Raw genomic sequence first — 12,911 nt, 5'->3', positions numbered from 1 at the left:
AAATATGGGTGCATAGATACTGAAAAATCAGTACCCAGAATAACCACCTCTGACCGTAATAACGGCCTTGATACGCCTGGCCATTGAGTCAAACAGAGGTTGGGTGGCGTGTACAGGTACAGCTGCCCATGCACCTTCAACACGATACTACAGTTCATCAATAGTAGTGACTGGCGTATTGTGACGAGCCAGCTGCTCGGCCACCATTGAGCAGACGTTTACAATTGGTGAGAGATCTGGAGAATGTGCTGGCCTCGGCAGCAGTCGAACATTTTCTGTATCCAGAAAGGGCTGTACAGCTGCAACGTGCTGTCGTGCATTATAATGCTGAAATGTAGGGTTTCGCAGGGATCGAATGAAGGTTAGAGCCACGGGTCGTAACACATCTGAAATGTAAAGTCCACTGTTTAAAGTGCCGTCAATGCGAACAAGAGGTGACCGAGACATGTAACCAATGGCAAACCATACCATCCCTCCTGGTGATACGACCGTATGGCGATGACGAATACACGCTTCCAATGTGCGTTCACCGCGATGTCGCCAAACACGGATGAGACCATGATGATGCTGTAAACAGAACCTGGAGTCATCTGAAAAAATGACGTTTTGCCATTCGTGCGCCCAGGTTCGTCGTTGAGTACACCATCGCAGGCACTAATGTCTGTGATGCAGCCACGGTCTCGGAGCTGGTAGTCCATACTGCTGCAAACGTCGTCGAACTGTTCGTGCAGATGGTTGTTGACTTGCAAACGTCCCCATCTGTGGACGATCCGTTACAGCCATGCGGATAAGATGCCTGTCATCTCGACTGCTAGTGGTACGAGGCTGTTGGGATTCAGCACGGCGTTCCGTATTACCCTCCTGAACCCACCGATTCCATATTCTGCTAACAGTCATTGGATCTCGAGCAATGCGAGCAGCAATTTCGCGATACGATAAACCGCAATCACGATAGGCTACAATCCTACCTTTATCAAAGTGGTAACATGATGGTACGCATTTATCCTCCTTACATGAGGCATCACAACAACGTTTCACCAGACAACGCCGGTCAACTGCTGTTTGTGTATGAGAAATCGGTTGGAAACTTTCCTCATGTCAGCACGTTGTAGGTGTCACCACCGGTGCCAACCTTGTGTAAATGCTCTGATAAGCTAATCATTTCCATATCACAGCAGCATCTTCCTGTTGGTTAAATTTCATGTCAGTAGCACATCATCTTCGTGGTGTAGCAATTTTAATGGCCAGTAGAGTATTTTTAAATTTTCCTCCAACCAAAGGAATCATGAGGTGGTAGACAGTTGTACTTCATGCTAACTTGACTGCATTCAGTGCCAGTGTACTGTTCCTAGTCATGAAAAGTAATCTGTATGCAGCTTAAAAGCTGTTGTTTTGCAAGTGGTCGCTCGCCTGCGCCTCACCATCTGGTGGCGCCAGGGCCGGTGACTCACGCTGGCTCACTCACTCTGCCACAGACTTCGGCGGCGACATGCTGGCGTCGCAGGTGATGATGCTGCTGATGCTGGGCCGCCACAAGGTGGCCACCACGCTCGCCTTCTGCCTGCACCAGCTGGCCGTCCACCACGAGGTGCAGACTCGGGCTCGGCTCCAGGTGGACACCGCGCTGCGCAAGCACGGGAAGGAGCTGAGCCTGGAGGTGCTCGCCGACATGCCCTACCTCGACATGGTGCTCTCAGGTGAGGAGTGTTGCAGGAAGGGTGAAGGGTATGTGCCGAGGTCTGACCATGGTAGCTGCAGAAAATAGTCCGTAGTTGCCAACTGCGTGTTGGAACGAAAAAAATGGTTCAAATGGCTCTGAGCACTATGGGAGTTAACGTCTTTGGTCATCAGTCCCCTAGAACTTAGAACTACTTAAACCTAACTAACCTAAGGACATCACACACATCCATGCCCGAGGCAGGATTCGAACCTCCGACCGTAGCAGTCGCGCGGTTCCGGACTGCGAGCCTAGAACCGCGAGACGATCGCGGCCGGCGAGGTGGAACGAGTATAATATCTTTGAGTACGAGGTTCTTTGATGGTTAAGAGAGCTGGGCACGCGCAGTAAAAAACCGAGGGGTTGCAGGTAGGTACCCAGAGAAAACACACGTGTGCAGACAGCTTAGGAGTCGCAGCTAGGTGCCCGGGGGAAGCTGATAAAACACTAATACACCCAGAACATTCCTATATTCCTTGTGTGTTCTGATACGTGGACTCCGCCATTGATACCTACACTGCCAAAGACCTCTCATATCTACTTTCACGTTGGTGTATAGTCTGTCTGTAAACTCAAGAGCGAGCAGCACTTTTGGTAGGGGAAGTGACCTTGCCCGGAAGAACCCTGCCACCAGCCTACAGGGGCACCCAAAATCACTTACCCTTACCTGTTTAGCGGCGTAGATCGGCGTGCTGCCAGTGTCAGTTAACTTTGTATACTCACTGATCTACTTCGGTACCCAGAAGTGATGGATAATCGCCCATCATTGTAAGAAAATGTGCAGAATACGAAGAAGAGGAGGTATTTGCGGAGTAACGAGCGTTCGATCGTCTTTAATGTTATTACAACGTGTGTTAAGAGGCGACACAAAAGAACTGTGGGCTAATATTGCCAGACCAAATCAAAGTGCTGCAGTTTCATCCAAGCGTCAGCCTCACCACAACAGGATGCATAAGGAAGGAACGCGATAATAAGCTGCGTCATTTACTGGAGTCGTCACGAAAGGGAACAAATAATTTTGGGAGGAAACCCATCGTTATAGACAGTTTCACAATCACGTACAACCTTTGATGCTTGTGGAGCAGCAGCATCTGAATGCATTCTGTTGCTAAATCTCTATCTCGGTTACTACTCACCTTATTATAAGACTTATTGCTTGAAATATGTGCGCATTCGCTGCTCTAAACACTCCTGAAATTTCCTTTGGAACATGTAGACCGATTCTGGACATCTAAGTAAGAGGTTTGACATACGAGATGCGTTCACACCTTAATTTTTATTTTTTGGTAAGAACTTTGTTTGTTAATCTACAGCAATGTTGTCCTCTTCAAAATATTTCCCATTACATTCTATACACTTACGCCTGTGCTTTTTCCAGCTTCCAAAACACTTCAGGAACTGTTTCCTCCGGATAGTTTATAGGTCTCTTGACTGTGCATTTAAAATCTCATCCACGCTTGTAAAATCGCTGTCCTTTAAGGCCTACTCTGAAATGTTTATACCACTTGTATCCCCTTGGTTTACTCATAACAGACTCACCAAAAGTAATATTTAACATTTCTAAAATTAACATACACTTTATTCCATTCTCATAAAAAAATTTAATACAGATTCTCTAATCTGTCTTTTTACATAACAAATAATCGTTGATGCTACCAAAACACATGTAATCGTTTTGACAGCTGACAAAAGAGTAAATACCCAATATGCATAACATTATACACATACTTTTCAGACATCTTTACGAAGAAAGTGACAAAAAGTTGTGCAAATCGGATTAATACAACAAACAAAACTATAAATTCCTGGTACTTTTTAAATAATCTTCGTGTTGTAAGAATTGTTAAGTTTCAATGCATCCCTTTCAAGAAAACTTCTACCCTTTAGTACAAACACAGAGTAAGAAAAGCCTCAAATTCTACAGATTTCTTGCATTATATGGGGTTCGTTTTACGAATAGCAATCGACGAACATACATTCACATGAAGAGGCGGTCGGTTCTATGTTTGTTGTACAGTCCTGACTTCTGCTCTTATGTTAATACTATTTACTCTATAATGTTGTGTTTCGGAAGAAGCTACCGTCTTTTGTATTCCTTACGGTCTTAACGCATTTTACTCAAAATATACGCAACTGGGACGTATCTGTACACGACGTCGCTCAGATTTAAAGCGCGCGTCGTGGCAGGGCTACTACTATCTTGTGAAACAGCCTGTAGAAGCGCCTTGTGACGTAGCTGTGTAGGTAGAGTGGGGACTCGCTCGCTCGCTCTTCAGTTTACCGCTCTTCAGTTTCCCATGAAACGAATTTCCAGCCATATGTCAATGTGACCTTTCCGGCTCCGTATCAGGTCAGGAGCCGTTAGATGCAGTTTGTACCCATTTAGACAAATCAACCTGTAGTAAAATTACGATGCTCACGGAAAATATTATTAGGAAAAGTAGACTAAAAACATACAAGAGGAAATTACGAACTCCTCATCATCGATTTCATTCATATTCACAGGATGTGTGGGCACTATAGCCCGCCGGAGAGGTTCTAGGCGCTACAGTCTGGAACTGCGCGACCGCTACGGTCGCAGGTTCGAATCCTGCCTCGGTCACGGATGTGTGTGATGTCCTTAGGTTAGTTAGGTTTAAGTAGTTCTATGTTCTAGGGGACTGATGACCTCAGATGTTAAGTCCCATAGTGCTCAGAGCTATTTTTTTTGGGGGGGGGGGGGGGCACTATGAGGGCTTCAAGATTTGCATAGTCGCTGATATCCAAGAATACCAATTATGTTTCTTTCGGAGTATGCTGATGCAATAGCTCCATAGTTTTCATTCATATACAACCGTTCGCTCGAAGAAAGATCCGTGCACAAAGACTGGAAAGTTGCACAAGTCACAACAATATTCTAGGAAGGTAGAAGGAGTAATTCACTAAATTGCAGGCCCATATCATTAACATCCATATGCAGCATGATTTTGTAACATATATTGTGTTCGAACATTATGAATTACCTCGATGAAAACGGTCTATTGACATATAGTCAACACGGATTCAGACAGCATCGTTCTTTCGAAACACGACTTGCTCCTTACTCGCATTAAGTGGTGAGTGCTCTTAACGAGGGATTTGAAATTGATTCCGTATTTCGGTATGATACTTACCACACAAGCGACTTGTAGTGAAATTGCGTGCTTATGAAATATCATCTTCGTAATGTGACTGGATTTACGATCTCCTGTCAGAGAGGTAACAGTTCCAAGTAACTGACGGAAAAACATCGAGTAAAACAGAAGCATTTCTGACGTTCCACAAGGTAGTATTATAGGTCCTTTGCTGTTCCTTATTTATATAATCGATTACGGAGAAAATCTGAGCAGCTGTCTTAGGTTGTCTGCAGATGACGCTGTCGTTTATCGACTAGTAAAGTCATTAGAAGGTCAAAACAAATTGCTAAACGATTTAGGAAAGGTATCTGGTGCGAAAATGGGCAATTGACGCTAAATAACGGAAGGTGTGAGGTCATCCACATGAGTGCTGAAAGGAATCCGTTAAACTTTGGTTAGACGATAAGTCAGTTAAATCTAAAGGCCGTAGATTCAACTAAATACCTAGTAATTACAAATGTGAACAACTTAAGTTGGAGGCACACACAGAAAATGTTGTGCGGAAGTTATGGTCTGGCGTGCGATTCAGTATGCCAACAGGAGAACTCTCGTCATTATCCCACTGACACTGACCACAAATCTGTACGTCAGTCTGGTGATTCGATCTGTAGTGCAGCCATTCACGAAGAGCATTCCATGGGGTGTTTTTCAAGAGGATAACGCTCTCCCACATAGCGCTTTTGTAACCAAACATGCTCTACACATTGTCTACATGTTTCCTTGGCCTTCTCAATAACTAGATCTCTCTTCAGCTGAGCACACATGGGACACATTGGACGACAACTCCAATGTCATCCGGAATCAGCAATAACAATCACAAAATTGATCGACCAAGTGCAACAGGCATGGAACTCCATCCCACAAACTGACATCTGGAACCTGTAGAACACAACGCATCTAAGTATGCCTGCTTGTGTACAACATTCTGGAGGTTCACCGGTTATTATTGTACCAGCATTTCACAACTCAGTGGCTTATCTCGCGCTTATATTTGTTTGTGATCTTGCAATTTCAATCACTTAAATCTCTTGAATCTTGCGTTGTTACGGGAGTGGTAGTGCCACCAGCTCAGGTGTTGACGCCGTCCGCGACGGCAGTAGGTGACTGTCGGACAATCACCAGCCGTCTATGAGTTATACACTGAAGAGCGAAAGAGACTGATCCACCTTCCTAATACCGTCTGGGGCCCCCGCGCAACACAACGTGGCATGGACTCGACTAGTGACTGACGTAGTGCTGGAGGGAATTGACCCCAAGAATCCTGCAGGGCTCTCCAAAAATCAGTAAGAGTACAAAGGGGTAGGATCTCTTCTGAAGATCACTTTGCAAAGCATCCCAGATGTGCTCAATAAAGTTCATCTCTGGAGAGTTCGGTAGATAGCGGAAGTGTTGAAACTCGGAAGAGTGTTCCTGGAGCCACTCTGTAGCAATTCTTGACGTGTGGCCTGTCGCAGTGTCCTGCTGGAATTACCCACGTCCGTCGGAATGCGCAATGGACATGAATGGGTCCAGGTGAACATAGAGGACGAACAAGTACGTGTCACCTGTCAGAGACATATCTAGACGTATCAGGGGTCCCATATCACTCCAACTGCACACGCCTCACACCATTACAGACCCTCCACCAGCTTGAAAAGTCATCTTCTGACATGCAGGGTCCATGCATTCATGAGGCTAACTTCATACCCCTGAAAGTCCAAGCGCTCGATACAATTTGAAACGCCGCGCGGGATTAGCCGAGCGGTCTAGGGCGCTGCAGTCATGGACTGTGCGGCTGGTCCCGGTGGAGGTTCGGGTCCTCCCTCGGGCATGGGTGTGTGGGTTTTTGTCCTTAGGATAATTTGGGTTAAGTAGTGTGCGCACAGCACAGCCAGTGATTTTTCATACAGAGCGCTATGTGGCGTTACCAATAAGAAAACCTAAACAGCTCGTGTATAATTTTTCTAAGGGGACGTTTCAACATTACGTTTTCGTTTGTGTCCGTTAGGAGCGGGGCTAGCGCGGCCATCTTGGTGTCATGGCATTCCGCCGCTCAGTCGGCATCCTGCCGTGCTAGTGAGAGGTTCGTGCTGTACTCCGTTGAGTTACTGTGACAGCTTGAAATGTCAGCGTTAATTGAAAATGCCGCGAAGTGTGAAGTGCGTGTTGTAATAAGGTTTCTGACTGCAAAAAACTGTACACCGATAGAAATCTATAGTCAGCTTTGAGAAGTGTATGGAGACAACAAAATCATTGAAGGTGGAGTGCGTCAATGGGTCATAAAATTTAAAAATGGCCGAACTAACGTTCACGACGAAGATCGAAGTGGAAGACCCAGCATAGTGACGGCCGAACTTGTCGAAAAGTCAATGCCGCGGTCCGTGGAAACCGTAATTTCACAATAACGGAACTCTCTATGAGTTTTCCACAAATTTCACGAAGTTTGTTGCACGAAATCATTACCCAAAAGCTTGGTTTCCACAATTTTTGTTCAAGATAGATACCAAAATCTTGAGAGAGATTCACAAAAATCAGCGAATAGCTGCAGCGTTAACGTTTTTGGACGCTTACGAGAAAGATGGCGACTCATTACTCGATCGAATAGTTACTGGTGATGAAAAATGGGTTTAGCATGTGAACTGCGAGACAAAATTGCAGTCCATGTAGTGGGGGCACCCCAATTCCTCCCAAAAGCCCAAGAAATGCATGCAGACAATGTCGGCAAGGAAGGTGATGGCGACTGTCTTTTGGGACAGAAAAGGTGTGATTTTTGTGGATTTCCTGGAAAGAGGCACTACAATAAACTCTCAAAGGTATTGCCAAACTTTGCACAACCTCAGAAGAGCAATACAAAACTAGCGCAGGGGAAAGTTGGGCTCAAAGATCTTGCTGATTCACGACAACATCCGGGCCCACACGGCAAATGCCACTCGTGAAGTTCTCGAATCTTTTATGTAGGAGTTGTTTCCTCATCCGCCGTACAGTCCCGACCTGGCACCGAGCGACTTCCACTTATTCCCAGCAAAGAAGTCGTTGGCTATGCCGCTTTTTGATGACGACGCACAACTTCAAGAAGAGGTGACCACATGGTTGAAGGCGCAGGCAGCCGAATTTTACGACGAAGAATTTCGAAGCTCGTCCATCGCTACGACAAGTGCCTTAATTTAAATGGCAACTATGTAGAAAAGTAGTATTTAAGTGTGGCTTTCATCCGTATATAATAAAAAAAATTCCAATACTTTGTTTATTTTTAATTGTAAAACGTAATGTACTTTGTGGATAGCCCTCGTATACTGCAAGAAACAGGCTGACTTGAGAGCGACGGCTAGGAGCGGATGAGACACCTGTGCTGTTAGTTTTAGGGAGTCTCTCAGATGAGGTCGCAAGGTGATGTACGGCGGTGTGTGTGCGTGGTTGCAGAGACGCTGCGGCTGCACCCGCCCTTGTCCAACCTGTCGCGCAGCTGCACGGCGCCCTACACCTTCCCCGGCACGACGCGCCTGGGGGACGGCGCGCTGCACCTGCAGCCGGGCGAGGCGCCGCTGCACATCCCCATCTGCGCCCTCCACCGCGACCCCTGCTACTTCCCGCAGCCCGAGCGCTTCGACCCCGAGCGCTTCGGCCCGGACCAGCTGGCGCGCCACACGCCCTTCTCCTACCTGCCCTTCGGCGCGGGCCAGCGCTCGTGTCTCGGTAAGTCTACACAGAGTACGCGAAAGAACTTGCCCCCCTTCTAACAGCCGTGTACCGCAAGTCTCTAGAGGAACGGAAGGTTCCAAATGATTGGAAAAGAGCACAGGTAGCCCCAGTCCGCAAAAAGGGTCGTCGAACAGAAGCGCAAAACTATAGACCTATATCTCTGATGCAGAATTTTAGAACATGTTTTTTTGCTGGCGTATGACGTCATTTCTGGAAACCCAGACTCCACTCTGTCGGAATCAACGTGGATTCCGGAAACAGCGATCGTGTGAGACCCAACTCGCTTTATTTGTTCATGAGACCGAGAAAATATTAGATACAGGCTCCCAGGTAGATAACATTTTCCTTGACTTCTAGAAGGCGTTTGATACAGTTCCGCACTGTCGCCTGATGAACAAAGTAAGAGCCTACCGATTATCAGACCAGCTGTGTGGCTTGATTGAAGAGCTTTTAGCAAACAAAACACAGCATGTTGTTATCAATGGAGAGACGTCTACACACGTTAACGTAACCTGTGGCGTGGCACAGGGGAGTGTTATGGGACCATTGCTTTTCACAACATATATAAATGACCTAGTAGGTAGTGTCGAAAGTTCCATATGGCTTTTCGCGGATGATGCTGTAGTATACAGAGCAGTTGCAGCATTAGAAAATTGCAGCGAAATGCAGGAAGATCTGCAGGGAATGGCAACTGACCCTTAACATAGACAAATGTAACGTATTGCGAATATATAGAAAGAAGCATCCTTGATTGTATGATTATATGGTATCGTAACAAACACTGGTAGCAGTTACTTCCGTAAAATATCTGGGGGTATGCGTACGGAACGATTTAAAGTGGGATGATCGTATAAAATTAGTTGTTGGTGAGGCGGGTACCAGGTTGAGATTCATTGGGAGAGTTCTTAGAAAATGTAGCCCATCAACAAAGGAGGTGGCTTACAAAACACTCGTTCGACCTATACTTGAGTATTGCTCATCAGTGTGGAATCCGTACCAGGTCGGGTTGACGGAGGAGATAGAGAAGATCCAAAGAAGAACGGCGTGTTTCGTCACAGGCTTATTTAGTAAGCGTCATAACGTTACGGAGATGTTTAGCAAACTCAAGTGGCAGACTCTGCAAGAGAGACGCTCTGCATCGCGGTGTAGCTTGCTCGCCAGGTTTCGAGAGGGTGCGTTTCTGGATGAGGTATCGAATACATTGCTTCACCCTACTTATACCTCCCTAGGAGATCACGTATGTAAAATTAGAGAGATTCGAGTGCGCACGGAGGCTTTCAGACAGTCGTTCTTTCCGCGAACCATACGCGACTGGAACAGGAAAGGGATGTAATGACAGTGGCACTTAAAGTGCCCTCCGAAATGTAGATGTAGATGCAGAAATCTCGCGCACTGGAGAACTCACAGTCAAGTGACTGTGCAGACTGCGATTAACTACGCTGTCTGCAAAGCTTAAAGACCAAGGTAGCTTTCGCAAGATCCGCCACTGCTAAGTGACATCCACTGATAAGCCAAAACATGAAACTTCCTGGCGGATTAAAACTGTGTGCCGGACGAACTCGGGACCTTTGCCTTTTGGGGACAAATGCTCTACCGTCTGAGCTATCCGAGCAGGACTCATGACCTGTCCTCACAGCTGTAATTCCGGCAATACCTCGTCTCCTACCTTTCAAACTTCACAGACATTGCAGAACCAGCACTCTTGGAAGAAAGGATATTGCGGAGACTTGGCTTAGCCACAGCCCGGTGGATGTTTCATTCAAGCTAAAACATTATTATGACTGCCTTTCGCGAGGTTGTACGCTGCCTGGTGGTGTTGAGGGAACGTGACGTGGTAAGACGGAGATATGAGTGGAGCAGAGACGAGAGGCAAATCATTCTAGCGATGATGTTGTTGTTGTGGTCCTCAGTCCAGAGACTGGTTTGATGCAGCTCTCCATGCTACTCTATCCTGTGCAAGCTTCTTCATCTCCTATTTACTTACTGCAACCTACATCCTTCTGAATCTGTTTAGTGTGTTCATCTCTTGGTCTGCCTCTACGATTTTTACCCTCCACGCTGCCCTCCAATACTAAATTGGTGATCCCTTAATGCCTCAGAATATGTCCTACTAACCGATCTCTTCTTCCAGTCAAGTTGTGCCACAAATTTCTATTTTCCCCAATTCTGTTGAATACCTCCTCATTAGTTACATGATACACCCATCTTATCTTCAGCATTCTTCTGTAGCACCAGGATTTGGAAGCTTGTATTCTCCTCCTGTCTAAACTATTTATCGTCCAAGTTTCACATCCATACATGGCAACACTCCATACAAATACTTTCAGAAACGGCTTCCTGACATTAAAATCTATATTCGATGTTAAAAAAATTTCTCTTCTTCAGAAACGCTTTCCTTCCATTGCCAGTCTACATTTTATATCCTCCCTACTTCGACCATCATCAGTAATTTTGCTCCCCCAAATAGCGAAACACTTTTACATCTTTAAGTGTCTCTTTTCCTAATCTAATACCGGCAGCATCACCCGACTTAATTCGACTACATTCCATTATCCTCGTTTTGCTCTTGTTGATGTTCATCTTATATCCTCCTTTCAAGACATAATCCATTCCGTTCAATTGCTCTTCCAGGTGCTGTGCTGCCTGTGACAGAATTACACTGTCATCAGCAAACATCATAGCTTTTATTTCTTATCCATGGATTTTAATTCCTGGTCCAAAGTTTTCTTTTGTTTCCTTCACTGCTTGCTCAATATACAGATTGAATAACATCGGGGATAGACTACAACCCTGTCTCACTCCCTTCCCAACCACTGCTTCCCTTTCATGTCCCTCGACTCTTATAACTGCCATCTGTTTCCTGTACAAATTGTAAATAGCCTTTCGCTCCATGTGTTTTAACACTGCCACCTTCAGAATTTGGAAGAGAGTATTCCACTCAACAATGTCAAAAGCTTTCTCTAAGTCTACAAATGCTAGAAACGTAGGTTTGCCTTTCCTTACGACATATCTTAGAAAATAGATTAAGAAAATGCAAACAAACCTAACGATGATAACAGGCGGAGATGCGAAAGTCCACCGGTTTAAGCGACCTTGATATTAGCGAAGTTGTTGTGATCCAGCGCCTGGCAGCGAACAGTTCGGAGACGACAAAGCTTGCCAACTGTTCAAGTGCTACTGTCGTTAGTATCATAGGAAAGTTATAGAAGAATGCTGGAAACACGAGCAGGCGACAAGAAGTTGAACGACTATACCTCACCACGGCACATATGGTTGAGAGGCTTGCCCACTCTCTAAAGATGGCGATGTATGGTAGAACTGGCTACGGAGTACAGTACTCGCGCTGGCACTAGTAGTTTGTTGCACACCATTCAGAGAATGGTGTTGAACATGGTGTTCTGGAGCAGAGAGCTTCTATACGTAGCCATATTCACGCAACAACATCGTCAATAATGATTACAGTCAGCACGGGGTCATCGAGACTGGACCAGTGATCAGTGGAACGTGGTCGCCTGGACGGATGAATCCTCTTCATTGTTATATAAGGTCGATGGTCGTATTCAGATACCCTGTCGTTCAGGCGAAAGGTTTCTCGAAACATAGAGCACTCCATTGACGCAGGCTGGTAGGAGCTGTATTATGTTCTGGTGCACTATCATGTGGGTTTCCACGGGACCTGCGGCAGTAATAGAAGGCACCATGACAGCTGTGTCCTGCGTGAACATTATTAGGGACCACCTGTAAGTCTTTACGCTTGATGTCTTTCTTAACTGCGGTGGCATCTTCCTAAAGGATAACGGTACGTGCCACAAGGCCAGTATCGTGCCGCCATGTTTTGAGGAGCATGATAGCGACCTCACGTTGATGTCTTGGCCATCAAATTTGGTATATGTGAATCCGATGACACCCAATTGGGACGTTGTAGGACTCCAGCTCTGCGCCCACGAACCAACCGCCCGTAAATTAAGGGATGTGCACAACCTGTGCGTTGGCGTCTGGGGCCACAAACTTCTGGAAACCTACGAAGTACATGTCGAATCCAAGGGACGCAAATCCAATGCTGAATTGCGATCCAGAGGTGGACCAGTACGCTTTTAAGTTGGTGGCCACTCCTGCCGGCTTTAAGTTGGTGGTTATAATACACTCCTGGAAATTGAAATAAGAACACCGTGAATTCATTGTCCCAGGAAGGGGAAACTTTACTGACACATTCCTGGGGTCAGATGCATCACATGATCACACTGACAGAACCACAGGCACATAGACACAGGCAACAGAGCATGCACAATGTCGGCATTACTACAGTGTATATCCACCTTTCGCAGCAATGCAGGCTGCTATTCTCCCATGGAGACGATCGT

General features: G+C 46.0%; 1 protein-coding gene across 4 annotated transcripts in view; it reads left to right on the top strand.

Moving 5' to 3' along the window:
• The window catches only part of LOC126281305 (probable cytochrome P450 6a13), a 117,187-nt gene that overhangs the window by 87,533 nt on the left and 16,743 nt on the right, over nucleotides 1–12,911 (top strand). For 2 of the 4 annotated variants that reach the window (XM_049980138.1, XM_049980137.1), the window contains exons 5-6: nucleotides 1,476–1,697; nucleotides 8,272–8,544. In XM_049980138.1, the coding sequence (XP_049836095.1) occupies nucleotides 1,476–1,697; nucleotides 8,272–8,544 (495 nt within the window). The remainder of the gene's footprint in view (nucleotides 1–1,475; nucleotides 1,698–8,271; nucleotides 8,545–12,911) is intronic. The other 2 variants (XM_049980140.1, XM_049980139.1) reach the window with 1 other exon arrangement.

The sequence above is a fragment of the Schistocerca gregaria genome, chromosome 7 (assembly GCF_023897955.1).
Source record: "Schistocerca gregaria isolate iqSchGreg1 chromosome 7, iqSchGreg1.2, whole genome shotgun sequence".
Lineage (NCBI taxonomy): Eukaryota > Metazoa > Arthropoda > Insecta > Orthoptera > Acrididae > Schistocerca > Schistocerca gregaria.
Note: the sequence above shows the minus strand (reverse complement) of the source record. Positions and strands in the feature narration are given on the sequence as shown.